The sequence below is a fragment of the Oreochromis niloticus genome, linkage group LG12 (assembly GCF_001858045.2).
Source record: "Oreochromis niloticus isolate F11D_XX linkage group LG12, O_niloticus_UMD_NMBU, whole genome shotgun sequence".
NCBI lineage: Eukaryota > Metazoa > Chordata > Actinopteri > Cichliformes > Cichlidae > Oreochromis > Oreochromis niloticus.
Genome location: NC_031977.2, coordinates 36,236,970 through 36,252,575, shown reverse-complemented (window position 1 = coordinate 36,252,575; position 15,606 = coordinate 36,236,970). Strand labels below are relative to the sequence as shown.

General features: G+C 40.9%; 1 protein-coding gene across 3 annotated transcripts; it reads right to left on the bottom strand.

The window, feature by feature from the left end:
- Positions 1–327: 327 nt before the first annotated feature.
- LOC100701997 (GTPase IMAP family member 8) lies at positions 328–13,606 on the bottom strand. Of its 3 annotated transcripts, none has more exons than XM_019365428.2 (4): positions 13,505–13,606; positions 11,554–11,649; positions 3,281–3,334; positions 328–2,599 (listed from the first exon to the last, which is right to left on the bottom strand). In XM_019365428.2, exons 2-4 carry the CDS (start codon positions 11,570–11,572, stop codon positions 756–758), a joined length of 1,917 nt encoding a protein of 638 aa, XP_019220973.1. In that variant the 5' UTR covers positions 11,573–11,649; positions 13,505–13,606; the 3' UTR covers positions 328–755. The 3 variants fall into 3 exon arrangements, with proteins under 3 accessions (XP_019220973.1, XP_013126382.2, XP_019220972.1); XM_013270928.3 differs by having other exon boundaries at positions 13,403–13,603; XM_019365427.2 differs by having other exon boundaries at positions 13,445–13,601.
- Between the last annotated feature and the right edge of the window lie 2,000 nt (positions 13,607–15,606).

The window sequence follows — 15,606 nt, the reverse complement described above, 5'->3', positions numbered from 1 at the left end:
TGTTACAGGCAAAAACAATGCAACAGCGCCATCTAGTCACTGCTCAAATGGTAAATGGTAAATGGCCTGTATTTATATAGCGCTTTAATAGTCCTAAGGACACCAAAGCGCTTTACATATCCAGTCATCCACCCATTCACAGGTTAACAGCACAGTAAAGCGATCACATTCAAGAAGTCCTCCAACCTACACAATGACACAAACTCACTGGCCACTTCTTTAGGTACACCTGTTCAACTCCTCATCAATGCAAGTCTCTCATCAGCCAATCACATGGCAGCAACTTAAAACATTTATGCAACTGAACATAAGATGACTCAGCTGTTATTGTCAGACATTGCTATACACGAGTTTGACCACAGTGAAACAGGGACAGTCTACTCAGATACACCTCCTGAAAGCTGTCATTACTGCTGTATATTAAAAATTATTCACATTTAGGAGTAACCTGTGTAACTAAGCAGTCATACTTAATGTAAGATGCCCACATGGACCCTGGCAGGAGTCCTGCTGATGACACTGAACACAAACCAAGACGATTTTGTTTGTTCTGCACATTCCTGTAAAAAGTGAGACGTTCACTTTTTGTAATTACAGCTTGATGTTTGTCGTTTCATTGAGCGGCAGAGGCATGTGACTTTTTTTATTATAGTTCATGATTCCATTTGAAGTTTAAATGAGTAATTTCACTCTTCTTTAAAGTATCTTGAACAAACTCCATCAGTGTAATTTACATCTTAGCAAACGCTACAAGCTCACAGACCCTTCTCTGCCTTTGTGCTCTCTGTAGTGTTTGTGGTAAAGATATAATATAATAAAAACATTATTAATGACAATAAGGCAGCAATTAATGAATATGTCCACTTCTTCCTCTTCCACTGATACTCTTCCTGCAGCTTTCTGTGGTTTGCTTTCACCTCCTCCAGGTTCTGTTTTTGCTCCTGATGAAATCGCTCCCAGATCTCCTTTCTTTCTTTATCCCAAGCCTCTCGCTCTTTCTTCATCTCTCTCCTGTGCTGCTCCAGCTTCCTCTCAGCTGCTTCCTTTTGTTCTCTTTCTGACTGAACTCTGACTTCTTCCTGTTTTTTCTGTCTCCTCGTCTCCTCCTCTCGTTCTCTCTTTCTCTCTTTGCGCTCCTTGTTGATGGATTCGTCTTTTTCCTTCAGCTGCTTTGCTCTCAGTTTTCTCTCCTCTTCAATCTGTCCTGTCTGCTCACTGATTTTCATGCGCAGAGCTTTCAACTCTTCCTGGTGTTTTTTCTTGAGGTCCTCGTCTCTCCTCTTCATCTCTTCATCCTTCTCTTTCAAAACTCTCTCCACGTCTGTCTGTGGGACTTCCTTTGTGTCGTCGCTCATCTCACTGATTTTACGTTCTCTCGCTCTGCTCTGTTTTCCGTCAGCACCTCCCACCTCACTCCTCTGTTCAGCTGGAAGCTTCCTCACCATCTCAGTCAGACCCTTGATGACTGTGTCCTTGGAGAAGCACCCGAACTCTTTAACTATCATCTTTTCCACAGTATCCAACAGTTCTGGGATCTGCTGTTTGTCCTTGATGTTGAGAACAACTGATCTTCCTCCACAGCTCTCACAGAGCTCCTGGATGTCCTGGTTTTCCTTTACAAAGTTACCAACAGCTGGATCTGTAGGATCTGAGTCCACAGTGAACAGAATCGTGGTGAAGTCATTGACTCGAGAGCTGAATGTGTTCTGGATGGTCTCTAACTCTCCCTTGTCTTCATCAGTGAGGGAATCCACAGGTAGGACCAGGATGAAGGCATGGACACCCTCAGGATCACAGAGGGAGATACACCTGAATGATTCCTCCATCATTGCCTCCTGAGGTTTTCCATACAAGGCAGGCAGCTCCACCAGGGAAACCCAACGTCCACACACCTCTCCCTGATGTTTAACACACTCTGATGAGTTGGAGACTGAATGAAGCTCAGTCTGACCTAAAATGGCCTTGGCTGCTGAAGTCTTCCCTGCTCCTCTCCTTCCACACAGAACCAGGTTTAAAACAGACTTTGGTCTCATGAATAATCCGCCATCCTCATCCTCAACTACATCACAGCTCAGATGATCTTCATTTATCTCCTTTGCTGTTTGAACCAAACGTGTTAACAGCTCTGAACGTTCAAAGTTCTTCTGCCACAGGTATCTGTATCTGCACAGTCTGATCATGTCTTTTAGCGGTGGATGAGTCACACAGTTTTCAAATGAACTCTCTTCTCTGGATGTTGACATGAAAATTAGTGAATGGTCAAATGATCGATCACTGTACAGATGAAGGGCTCTGCAGAGTCTCTGTTTGTGCTCCTCAGTGAAGTCTTCAGGCTGTAGAACCAGCAGGAACACATGAGGTCCAGGATCAGAGAGCCTCACACAGGTTCCTACGTGTTCCTTCAGTTTGTCCTCAGAGATGTTTGGAAGCAGCAGGTCTGGAGTGTTGATGAGAACGAGTTTCTTTTCCTTCAGTGGTCTGCTTGTCTCACAGCAGTCCGGCTCCTCGGTGCTGAACTCAGTCTCTCCCAGTATGAAGTTCCCCACATCTCTCCTCAAAGACCAGCTGTTCCCCAGCAGAACAACCCTCAGCTCAGACACTGAAAAGATAAAAACTAAATTAGATATACACATCAGGCATTCAGAGAAATGCAATTGTTGACATGAGGTGAGGAAAACACAGGTTTTTATGCTTTCTCCTGTGAGGGTGGGGACACTTAACTTCAGTCTACATCTAAACTAATACATGGCCTGAGTCAGGTGTTCCTCCTTTCCTTTCGTAATGCTATGATACTTGTTTAATGAAGCTGACGGTGCATCAGGTGTTTCTCTGAGTGGGTTGTGTGCTAGTGCAGAGGCTAGCTATCACAAAGTGAATTCTCTACAGAATGTATCAGGTATTATCGATGTCATGAGTTACAATTACATGGTTACTCTAAAATTTATGCGACTCAGAGTCCACTGATTATGTTGGAACATGACAGGAAAAAGCTGCAAAAATGCAGCAACAGATTCTGAAAAAGGTTAAAACGGCTGAAACACAAAGGCTAAAGGCTAAAGCAACACTGACACCTGACTGTGGGGGTCAGCCAGGCAGATACAGGACTGTGTGAAGGACAGGGATTTGGACAGATGAAGATCAGATGATGGAGAAAGTTTGGAAAATTCTACAGATCCAACAGAGCAGGGGACATGGATAGAAAGAAGTCACTGTGAGAGTCTGAACTTTGCATCCTGAATGGTAAAATAGCTGTAAATACCATAACTGCAGCTTAACTCACTGGAAGGTTTTATGTTGGGATTGCTGCTGCTGTGTCTGAGAGGTTGAAGGTTTCCTGTAATAAAACAAAACGATGATGATGTTACACACAGACACACTGGTTCATAAATAACTACCATCGACACATGAGACCTCTTTCTAGTGAATCTTTTCACTGTGTTGGTTTTGATCCTGTGTTTGATGCCTTGACTCATATGTGGTGGCTTTTTTTCTTTCACAGTATTAGATGTTAGCAGTGCTCTGTAAATCTGTTACATTTGGTCTCAAACATTTAGGCTTTCTCCAGCTAAAAAAAACCCATTTAATTATCAAGGCAATATGAATGGACACATTTAAATTTTCCCAACTTGTTATCAGGGTGCGTCGGTTGTTGATCCAGAGTTTTGAGTTTTTGTGGAATCACAGTTCTTGTGGTTTTGACAATGTTATTTTCGTCCATCCATCCATCTATCCATCTTCTCCCAGTTATCCGGGGCCGGGTCGCGGGGGCAGCAGTCTAAGCAGAGAAACCCAGACCTCCCTCTCCCCAGCCACCTCCTCCAGCTTGTCCGGGGGAACGCCAAGGCGTTCCCAGGCCAGCCGTGAGATAAAATCTCTCCAGCATGTCCTGGGTCTGCCCCGGGGCCTCCTCCCAGTGGGACATGCCTGGAACACCTCACCCATGAGGCATCCTTGTCAGATGCCTGAACCACCTCAACTGGCTCTTTTCGATGTGGAGGAGCAGCGGCTCTACTCTGAGCCCCTCCCGGGTGGCTGGACTTCTCGTCCGCTGTCTGTCGCCAGCCACCCTTCGGAGGAAGCTCGTTTCTGCTGCTTCTTTCGGTCACTACCCACAGCTTGTGGCCATAGGTGAGGGTAGGGACGTAGATCAACCGGGAACTCGAAAGCTTCCCTTTTATGCTCAACTCTCGTTTCACCATGACGGACCGGTACAGCATCCGCATCACAGCAGGTGCAGCACCAATCCGTCTGTCGATCTCCCGCTCCCTTCTTCCATCACTTGCGAACAAGACCCCGAAATACTTAAACTCCTCAACTTGCGGCAGGAACTCATCCCCAACCCAGAGTGGGCACTCCACCCTTTTCTGGCTGAGAACCATGGCCTCACATTTAGAGGTGCTGATTCTCATTCCCACCACTTCACATTTGGCTGCGAACTGTTCCAGTGCGAGCTGCAGATGATGTGGCTACCCCTAGCAATTCTGTCCATAAAAATTATGAACAGAATCGGTGACAAAGGGCAGCCCTGGGGGAGTACATCATCCACCGAAAATGAGTCTGACTTATTGTTGGCTATGCAGACCAAGCTCTTGCAATGGTTGTATAAGGATCGAGTGGCCTGTAGCCATACCCCCATACTCTCGAAAAACCTCCCACAGGACACTCCGAGGGACACGGTCAAATTCCTTTCTCCGGTTCCACAAAACACATGTAGACTGGTTGGGAAAACTCCCATGTACCCTCAAGTATTTTCGAGAGGGTAAAGAGCTGATCCAGTGTTCCACCACCAGGACAAAAACTGCATTGTTCCTCCGGTATCCGAGGTTCAACTAACAGACAAATTCTCCTTTAAAGCACCCTAGCATAGACTTTCAGAATAGTTTATTGATCCCTAGGTTCCCGGGGATGCTGAGGAGTGTGATTCCCCCTATAGTTGGAACACACCCTCTGTTCCCCTTCTAAAAGATGGGAACCACCACCACCCTCGCTATAAATGTATAGTGAGGGTCCGCCAGTTCTATCCAGCATCTTCCCCTGCCACCTGATCCAACTCACCACCAGGTGGTGATCAGTTGACAGCTCAGCCCCTCTGTTTACCCGAGTGTCCAGAACATATGGCCACAGGTCTGGTGACACAATTACAAAATCGTTCATCAACCTGTGACCTAGGGCATCCTGGTGGCACATGCTTATTGACACCCTTATGTTCATACATGGTGTTAAATACGGACGAAATGTGATTTGCACACAATTCCAACAACAACAAAAAATCACTCAGGTGCAGATCCGGGAGGCCGTTCCTCCCAATCAGGGCCCTCCAGGTTTCACTGTTGTTGCCCACATGAGCGTTAAAGTCTCCCAGTAAGACAGAGTCCCCAGATGGAGCACCCTCTAGCACTCTGCCCAATCAACTATGAACTGTCGTATAAGCGCAGACGACAGTCAGGACACATTCCCTGACCCGAAGGTGCAGGGAACAAACCCTCTAGTCCACTGGGAGAAACCCCAATGTACAGGCAGCAAGCCGAGGGGATACTAGAATACCCACCCCAGCCCGCCGCCTCTCACCAGGGGCAACTCCAGACTGAGACAAAGTCCAACCCCTCTCCAAGAGACTGGTTCCAGAGCCCAAGCCGTACATTGAGGTGAACCCAACTATATTTAGACGGTACCGCTCAACCTCACGCACTAACTCAGGCTCCTTTCCCACCAGGGAGGTGACATTCCATGTCCCAATTGCTAGTCGTGGTAGCTGGGGATCGGTCTGCCAGTTCCTCCGCTCCTGGCTGCTGCCCGACACACATTGCACCCAACCACTACGGCGCCCCCTGCGGGTGGTGGGCCTACAGGAGAATGGGCCCATGTCCCTTTTTCAGGCTGTGCCCGGCCGAGCCCCTGGACTAAGGCCCGGCTATCAGATGCTGGCCCTCGGGCACCCACCCCGGATCACCCTGGAGCCAGGGCCTGGCTCTGGGGTGATTTGGCATTTTATTTTCCTAAAATGGTTAATTTCTTAAAATGGTTAATCATGTTTCCCTGTGTTCTTGACTTTTATTATTATTATTATTATAGCATGATCCTCTAATATTGGTTTTCTATGGCCTAGTATTTGTGTCTTTAATCTTTAGTTACTGATGACCTTGGTTTGATAGACTTCTTAGTGTTTCCTTTCTGTGCCCTCAGTCTTCATGGTTTTCCTTCTGTCAAGTTCATATGCTGAGTCCTTGCTTCAATATTTATTTCCTGTTTTATTTTGGTAATTCTTGCTTCATGTGTTCAGTTTTATTTCCCTCAGTCTTGTTCTCCTTTATGAGTTTTAGTTGTGCTGACTTGGCTTGTCTGACCCACCTAATTACTCTTAGTGTGTTTATAGCCCTTATCTCTCCTTAACCTTTGGTCACATCAAACTGTTTGCCTGCTGCCATGGTCTTAGTCCCTTGTGTTCCATGAATTTTGTACACCTTTAATAAAAGGTTGGTTTAAGCTTCAAGTCTGCCTGTGAGTCTGCACTGGGGTCGTAGTTCTTCCCAACTATAACACTTGTGACTGTTGTTGACTTTATTAAGATCCAGAGTTCTGGGAACTTGGATTTTCGTGTTCACCTAACTACAATATCGACATTAAGAATAAAATTGTGGCCTCAGAGGCGCGCTTTCAAAAAGAAAGCGTTTATTTGGCATTTTCAAACTTTTCAATTTAATTCAATTTAAATAGCACCAAATCACAACAACAGTCACCTCAAGACGCTCTATAGTGTGAGGTAAAGATCCTATAATAATACAAACCGGAGACCTTTCATGTGTTAGGCAATCTTACAACCCTACACCATGGGAAAAAATTAAACTTTGCCTTTGCAAAGCAAGTATTTCATTTTCATTTCATTTCATTTTCATTTTATTTATTTATTTCACACTTGGTACAATAGTTCAAACAAACCAACCACACTTTCTATCAATAAAACACTACAACCATGTGTGAAAAGGAGCAGGAAGAAGAAAAATATTCTTATTAAACCCTGCCCCCTATCTACAATCCAACTTATATTACAAGTGGGCACCAAAAATCAGAGAACAAACTAACATTAACATTTATCTCCGGTCCTACCACAAACCAAACAACAAATTTACCATCAAAATATACAAATTTACAATCAGAATATACCACGCCACATGGTAACAAGGAGAAAAATAAAATTAAAATAAATAAAACAAAAAATTATAATGGATCCTTCATCAATGAACTCCAATTTCATTCACATTCTTCATATTGAGTTATCGTTTTAAGCATATAACACTTTTTAAAACAATATAAATTTATACAATTCTTTAAATTATAATGAAGAGAGTTCCACAGTCGTATACCCCTAACCGTTGGACTCATTAACCTTTGTGTAGTCCTAGCTAACTGATGCTTAAAATAAAATTTCCTTCGGCTGTCTTCTCCCCCCGAACACAATAAAAATACTCTTTGTAACTTAAAGGGCAAAATATTATTTTTAGCCTTAAACATAATTAATAGTGTCCGTAATTTCACTAAATCTCCTAATTTTAATAATTTCGATTTTATAAATAATTTATTTGTATGTTCTCTATATTTCACATTATGAATCATTCGTATCACTTTCTTCTGTAATAAGTTTAGAGGTTTTATAGTATTCTCATATGTATTTCCCCAGACTTCAATACAATAACTAAAATATGAGAAAAACAATGAAAAATATAAAATGCGCATTGTTTTATAGTCTAATAAATCTCTTACATTTCCCAAAATATAAATATTTTTAACCATCTTCTTTCTAATATACTCAATATGTGATTTCCACGTCAAATTTTCATCTACTATTACACCCAAAAAACGAAATTCAGTAACTCTTTCAATCAATTCTCCATCAATGGACATAATGACTTCATCCTCCTTTACACGATTGCCAAATATCATGAATTTCGTTTTTGTCAGATTCAAAGATAATTTATTTACATCAAACCATATTTTCAATCTTAACATCTCAGAAGTCATAATTTCAACCAAATCTTTCAAATTCTCTCCAGAGCAATAAAAATTTGTGTCATCTGCAAATAAAATAGAATTTAACCTTTTTGATACGTCACAAATATCATTAATATATAAATTAAAAAGTTTAGGTCCCAAAATAGAACCTTGAGGAACGCCACATACAATCTTCAATCTTTCAGAGGTGTTACCGAGATAATGCACATATTGCGACCTATTTTCTAAATAACTCCTTAACCAATTCAATGCCACTCCTCTCACACCATAATTATACAATTTAGAAATCAAAATAGAATGTTGTAACGTATCAAAAGCTTTTTTTAAATCAACAAATACCCCAACTGTATATTTATTATTATTGGTTGCAGATGAAATATCGTCAATAAAAGTCAACAATGCTAATGCCGTTGATCTATTTTTACGAAATCCAAATTGATTTTCATTTATTAGTTGATATTTTTCAATAAAACTATCAAGTCTTTGCGCAAAAAGTTTTTCAAGCACTTTTGAAAACTGTGACAAAAGAGACACTGGCCTATAATTATTAAAACTATGCTTATCTCCAGATTTATATAAGGGTATCACTTTTGCCACTTTCATTCGATCAGGAAATACTCCTGATTGTAACGAAAGATTAAAAATATAGCAAAGAGGAATACTTATACAGTCTAAAGTCTTTTTAATTATGACCATGTCTATACCATCACAGTCAGTAGATTTTTTATTTTTACAATTTTCTACAATTGCTACTATTTCTTTTATGGTAGTATCAGCCAAGAATATAGAATTAACCACTCTATTTTCTCCTTTCCAGGCTTCCTCATATTCTGGATCGTCATTTTTTCTAATTAAATTTGCTAAAGTGGGTCCAACATTTACAAAAAAGGAATTGAATTCGTTTACTACTTCAGTCTTATCTTCGACAACTTGATTATTCTTAATAAAATAATTAGGCCGATCTAAGGGTGTGTTCTTGTTACCCAGTACCTCCTTAAAAATATTCCAAATGCCCTTAATATTATTGTTGTTTTCCTGAAAAAGTTTATTATAGTAGTCTTTCTTGGCTTTCCTCAATATTACTACCAACTTGTTTTTATAAACTTTATATTTCATTTCCGCATTCTTAGTTCTCTGTGTTATATAATCCCTATATAAATTATTTTTCTTTTTACACGCATTTGCAAGACCCTTAGTTATCCAAGGTTTCATATTCTTATTCTTTTTCTTATACTTAAATGATACCAATGGACAATGTTTATCATACAAGGCCAAGTAAGTATTTAAAAAAGCTCCATATGCAACGTTGACCTCATTAACATAAACTTCCTTCCAGTCCACTTCCATGAGATCTTGTCTAAACTTGTTAATTGCCTCGTTATTTCTTAACCTTCTATGACTCACGAACCCAACTTCTTCCTTTCTTTTCATATTTAAATCAAAAGTAAAAAAGACTGGTAGATGATCGCTTATATCATTTATGATGAGGCCACTGATAATATTACTCTCCAAGCTATTAATGAAAATATGATCAATTAGTGTTTCCGATTTATCCGTTATTCTACTCGGCTTTATAATTAAGGGATAAAATCCTTTACCAAGTAATAATTCAAAAAAATCTGACGCAGCCTTATCATTTGCCTCTTTACAAAGATCAATATTGTAATCACCACACAAACATAAAGTCTTATTTCCCTTAGCCTTACTCAATAAGTCTTCTACTGCCTCTGTAAATAACTCAATCTCTGACCCCGGTTTCCTATATATACACGTTACAATTATATTACTTCTTCTTTCTATATCCAATTCCACTGTTACAGACTCCATTAAATCGTCTATAGCCACAGACATACATTCAACTTTTTTACATTTCAAATCACAATTAACAAAAAGTGCCACCCCTCCTGCCTTTTTCTTAATTCTATTTACAAAGTATAAATCGTACCCTTCGATACAAAAATGACAACCCCTTTTCTCATCTAACCATGTTTCAGACAGAGCAATTATTTGAAACTTGCCTCTCAAACTATACAGAAAATCTTTAATCGAAGCAAAACTTCTATAAAGACTTCTGCAATTAATATGAATTAATGAAAATGTATTAACTATTTCAACCGTATCCCTAAATTGCTCCTCTGTATAATATTCACATGTGACATTAATTGTATTAAGCACATTCCTTTCAGGGTCAATACCTGCTTCAAAATCATATGATTTATGATCTGAATCATCGAGCATTATGCATAATTATTCTAAAACTATCTATTAACCTCAAAAAAAGAAAGGGATCCTTAGCAATCACACATTCATTTATCGACATATTTTAAAGTCCGTTGATCTTTTTTTTTTTTTTTTTTTTTTCTTCCATGTCCAATTTACAATTTCCTTTTGTCCTTTTCCACCCGAAGTAGCATCTGTTCTTGTAAAGGATGAACTAATTGTTTTTAGGCTCATAGCCATGATTGGTCGCAACCGTTAGGGTTAGGGTTAAGTGAGTTAAGTGAATGTTTAATCTCCTCCAGATCTTCTTCGACTTTCTTCATCTTTGCCATTTTGTCTCTTATAAATGTCAATCTTAGTTTATTTATTTGCCCAAACAAGGTCTATAACTGAAATTGTTTGGAGTTTTAACACCAAACATCACGGCACCGCCTCGAGGACGCCAATCCGGCTGTGATCACGCCCGCCATGTTTCCTGTGAAGTTATGTGTCTTTCCATCAACATTAATACATTAATAAAATACACTTTGAATTTGCAGCTACCTCATCTAGAAAGACGGCAACACAAATCTACAAGGCATGTGCACCATCCTCCCTGTGTCCAGCTACATTCAAAGGAATGCTGGATAAATAAAAAGAAGAGGACACAGCTCAGGGTTAGCTGATGCACTGTTAGTTTCTATACTGTAGGTTTAGCATGCACACCTTACAAAAGGTCCCAGTTCCAACAAGGAGGCAACACAATCCCAACCTTGTGCAGTGCAAGTCACAAGCTATTATGCTGCCCCCGTTGCTCCAAAGTCTGGTTACACAGGTAGGTTTCATCTGATGCAAAAATCGATGCCAAATCAAATATGCAGTTCCTTCATTTTGAAATACATGCCACTGAAACTGAGAGCTGCAGAAAGCCAAGATGTATTTATTATAGAGCAGGGGTGGGCAATTCCAGGCCCCGAGGGCCGGTGTCCCTGCAGGTTTTAGATGTGTCCTTGAACCAACACAGCTGATTTAAATGGCTAAATTAGCTCCTCAACATGTCCTGAAGTTCTCCAGAGGCCTGGTAACGAACTAATCATGTGATTCAGGTGTGTTGACCCAAGGTGAGATCTAAAACCTGCAGGACACCGGCCCTCGGGGCTTGGAATTGCCCACCCCTGTTATAGAGTAACAGAACACTAACATTTCCTACTGAGAAACAAAGCCTACACATGTGATTACAAGTTAGAAACACAACATCAGACACTGATGTGGTGAATATACGCACAGTGAGAAACATTACATCATCCAGACTAACTCTGGATGGGTCTGCATCACTCACTCACTCACCTGTTTCTGCAGTTGCCATTTTGCCACTCTGCTGGAAACAGACGATGAGCAGATATTTATTAACTCATCTGGAGACAAACTGTTGGGTTTAAGAACCTGAAGAGAGAAAAGTTCAAAACGTTAATTTGTTAATGTGTCGAACTTACAAACACAACGCCTCATGTTGTATCCACAGAAACCAGTCGAGCAGCAGGTGACTTCCACCTCTGTAACATATGGAGTGAAAACATGAAGTAATTTAATCACAAGGTATAAAGTCTATTTACATCTGAGCTGTAAAAGTGAATCTGAACACCAGGTTGTAGAAATCACAGCAGATGATGCTTCAAATATAGATGCTGCTGCACAGAAGCAGCCTTCACACAAACACAGCATCATCGTTAAGGACAGACCCCAAAGCACCAGGCCTGAACCCTACTGACAGACTTTTACTCTATAAGTTAAATGACTCCATACAGTTAAGTAATGAAAACATTATCAGAATAAAAACCAAGCTTATGTTGATTCTTCAGTAAACTGCAGTTTAATGCATCTGCAGCTTGTGCCTGTCAGCATCACTGAGGAGGAAACTCTGCGATGTTGAGTGTCCTCCTCAGTGATCCGTGACTTTGGGTAATACTCCTCTAATGTTTCTGAGGAACTAAAACAGCTCGTCTGTCAGCTGATAAGGCCGTCTCTGTAGCATGATCTCACTCTAGAATTACAAAACAAATAGAAACGTATTGAGGTATTCTACGCTCAGTGAGACCCGAGTCCATTAATCTACATCTGCACCTTAACAAAGTGTTTTTTCACTGTGCCATGAATCAGATATTTATGCAAACTGTGAGCTTATTGTTGTGTTATTATGCATATCGCTCCACGATATCATGTAAAGGTGGCCAAGTGTACATACAGGTTATAATTATACAGGACTGCTTCTCACAGTATTCCTTTATATGAACATTTATTTTTTTCTTTTTACTCTGAAACTTTATTTATAACCTGTGTGTGAGCCCTGCCTGATGCGATTCCTGTGGGGAGGCATCAGACAACCCCACAATCTGCCAAGTCAAACACCTGGAGCGACCCTGTGGTGACCCCATTGAGCCAAAAGCAGCTGTTTACAGTCAGAGCTTCATCAGTCTGTTTATTTTATTCAGTAGTCACATTTGAAAAATATATTAACAGACAAAAGTAAAACAGAACTCAGTTATATAGAAAAAATAATTAATAAATTAATTATCGCAGGTAAAAATGGACAATAATGTTTAAGTATACATGTTAATAAAGTTCAAGAAAAAAAAACCTTGGCTCCTCCTACTCTAATATCTGAAATGGTGTCTGAGGCCTAGTTAACAGAGATATTTATCTCAGTTTAATCCTTGAGTCGCATCATTTCAGAGAGATTATTGAGCAGATTATACAGAGAGCAGATTAAGGTCCATGAATCACATCAGGACCACCAAACACGGTCCAAGCTGGTTCTACAGCCTCTGATCCAAAGAACACAGCCCACACAGTGACAGACTTTTCCTGATTCCTGATCAAACATTTCACAAAGCACTGCACTCATCAGCTTTAACTTTAACCAGGTTTAAATGACAAAGAGCGAGCAGAGAAGTGAAAGCACGGGAAGCTTTTCTGGTGTAATGGCGCTCCACTTCCGCGTCCTCCCCCCGAACCTCGGCTGTATTACTGTCACAGAGATATGATGTAATCATGAGGTGAGCAGTTTTCTGTATTTTATCCTGTTTTTTAATCAAGTGACCGGTTCAATCTGACTTCCACACAGATTTACAGACAAAAATACAAAATACGAGTTAAACTATATCGTTTACTTCCGGTCCAAATGTTCCGCGTTTATTACCTGAACCGAAAATTCACCTCGAGGTCACAGAAGGTTTCTCACAGTTAAAGTCTGACGGCGGGTCTGAGCCTGCTTCTCTCTGCTGTCTGTGATAAATGTTACCTGGATGAAGACGCTGTCACGCAGGTTCAGAGCTGCAGGATTAAAGTTTCTACGGTTCAGGTTCATGTGACGTCAGAGGACACGCCCACCCACAGGAGCAAAAGAGAACTGCGTCACTGCGCTCAGATGTGTGTTTACTCCGTCCATGTAAAAACTCTCCATCAGAATGATTTGTCTCTGATGGGAGAACAGATGTTCAGGAAAACTGTAACACGCGTTCATACTTTAGCATTTACTGAACAGAAAGCGTTTTTTTTTCTTTTTAGGTGACACACATGATGTGTCCGTGTCCTCTGTCTGAGTTCCTTCCATCTCTTCAGGCACACCAGCCACCAACAAGAGGAAGAGGGAGGAAGATGTACAGAGGTGTGAGCAGCACAGCATGCTGCAGGAAAAGAGGATGGAGGAAAAGATGTAGCAGGATGCAGCGGCTCTCAGATTTAAATCATCTGTGACACTTCCAGGTGTTGATGATGAGCAAAACAAAAAAGATACAAGTGAAAGTTTACAAAAGAAATGCAGTGAACTGAGGAGAACTGTGAGCTTAAAGAAACTGTTAGATCAGGAACATTTGATGAATCTGCTTTTGAAAAGGATGAAGATGAAGTCGAGGCAGTGATGGGAGTGCCCACATAATCCACATTACAAGTAGTTTTAACATTTTTGGTGTCTTTTCTGCAAACTGGAACAAACCTGATTCCTTTTTAAAAACTGCTTGTGAGACTGAAATGATTCTTCTTCTGCTTGTTTTTATGTTTAAGATCTCAGTTTCAGGAGCACCACTGAAGACTTGTGGCAGTGCCCATCATAGATGTGTCTGTATTATTGACTGCTTTGAAATGTTCACTGAAAGGACCTGAAAGCAAGAACACAAACATACTCGAAACACAAACAAACAAACAAAGTGGATTTTTGGACTCTCAGCACAGGAGGTGTAACATTAACAGAATCATTTAGGTTGTATAATCCTGAACTGAAGATCCAGCTTCCTCCAAAGAGAAGACATAACTGTGGAGCTGAGGCCCACAGAAGGACGTGTATCACTCAGAGTACATGTTGGGAGCTACTGGAGAAGAAAGGAATGAATATACAAGTGAAGATGTGTGAAGCAGAGCACCCTAAAAGTCTTACACCTCTTGATAAATTTAATTGGAAAATTTTACAAGATGATTTTGAGAATGGTCTCCTGTGAGAGCTGCTGTGATGCAAAAAGACAGGAGGCTGAGCTGGAGGTGGCAGAGGACGGGAAGGTTTTTACTGGGAGTGAGCAGGATGGACAGGACTAGAGAGGACTGCATCACAGGGACAGCTCAGGTTCAGCAGTTTGGAGACAAAGCTGCACGTGTGCAGAGGAGGGACAGAGGATATACTGGGAAAGGATGTGAAGGCGGAGCTGCCAGGAGGAAAAGAGGAAGACCTCAGAGAAGATTCATGGATGTAGTGAAGAAGAACAGAGTGTTGGTGTGACAGAGGAGGAGGCTGGGATAGGAGGAGACAGAGGAAGATGACCTGCTGTGGCGAGCTTTAAAGGGAAAGAAGAAGAAGAAGGCCGTACATACAGCATATCAACAGCTGTTTACTTGGCTGAAAAGTGTAAATATAAAAATACTGGCAGCAGCTGTGGTACTCCTCAGCCTCCTCGTAGATACACCAATGGCATCAATTTCAAAGTTCTACATTTTACCTTGTTCTCCATTTTTCACAGTCACAAGAGTTTTAGAAAATTTGACCTTTATGTCAAGAGTCTTAAATGCTGCAGGTGCACCTTGATTGTTCCACAGACTGTATCATTATTTTCTTCTGACAGTGTGACCCACACGCCTCACTGATTCATACCTGCCCAGAGATCGCAGGTGGTCTTTTCCCTTTATGTGGTCAGCCTGGCTGTCCATGAAAGAAATACACAATAAGCGTGAAGCCCGACTAATGGACAGTGATCAGTCTCTTCAAAACAGACAAGCATCCATCCTAGAAACATGATTTATTTACATCCTTGCATGTAAATTATTGCACTAACCGTGTGTGTTGGACTTTATTGTGCATGAAGATTCTTCACTGCTTCTTTCTTCATATGTTTTACTAAAGTGACCATAGGTGTGAGT

Excerpts from the sequence above, each read along its gene's own strand:
- LOC100701997 (XM_019365428.2), bottom strand. Across the intron at positions 2,600-3,280 it reads TCCCAACATAAAACCTTCCA|TGTCTGAGCTGAGGGTTGTT; the intron begins GTGAGTTAAGCT and ends TTATCTTTTCAG.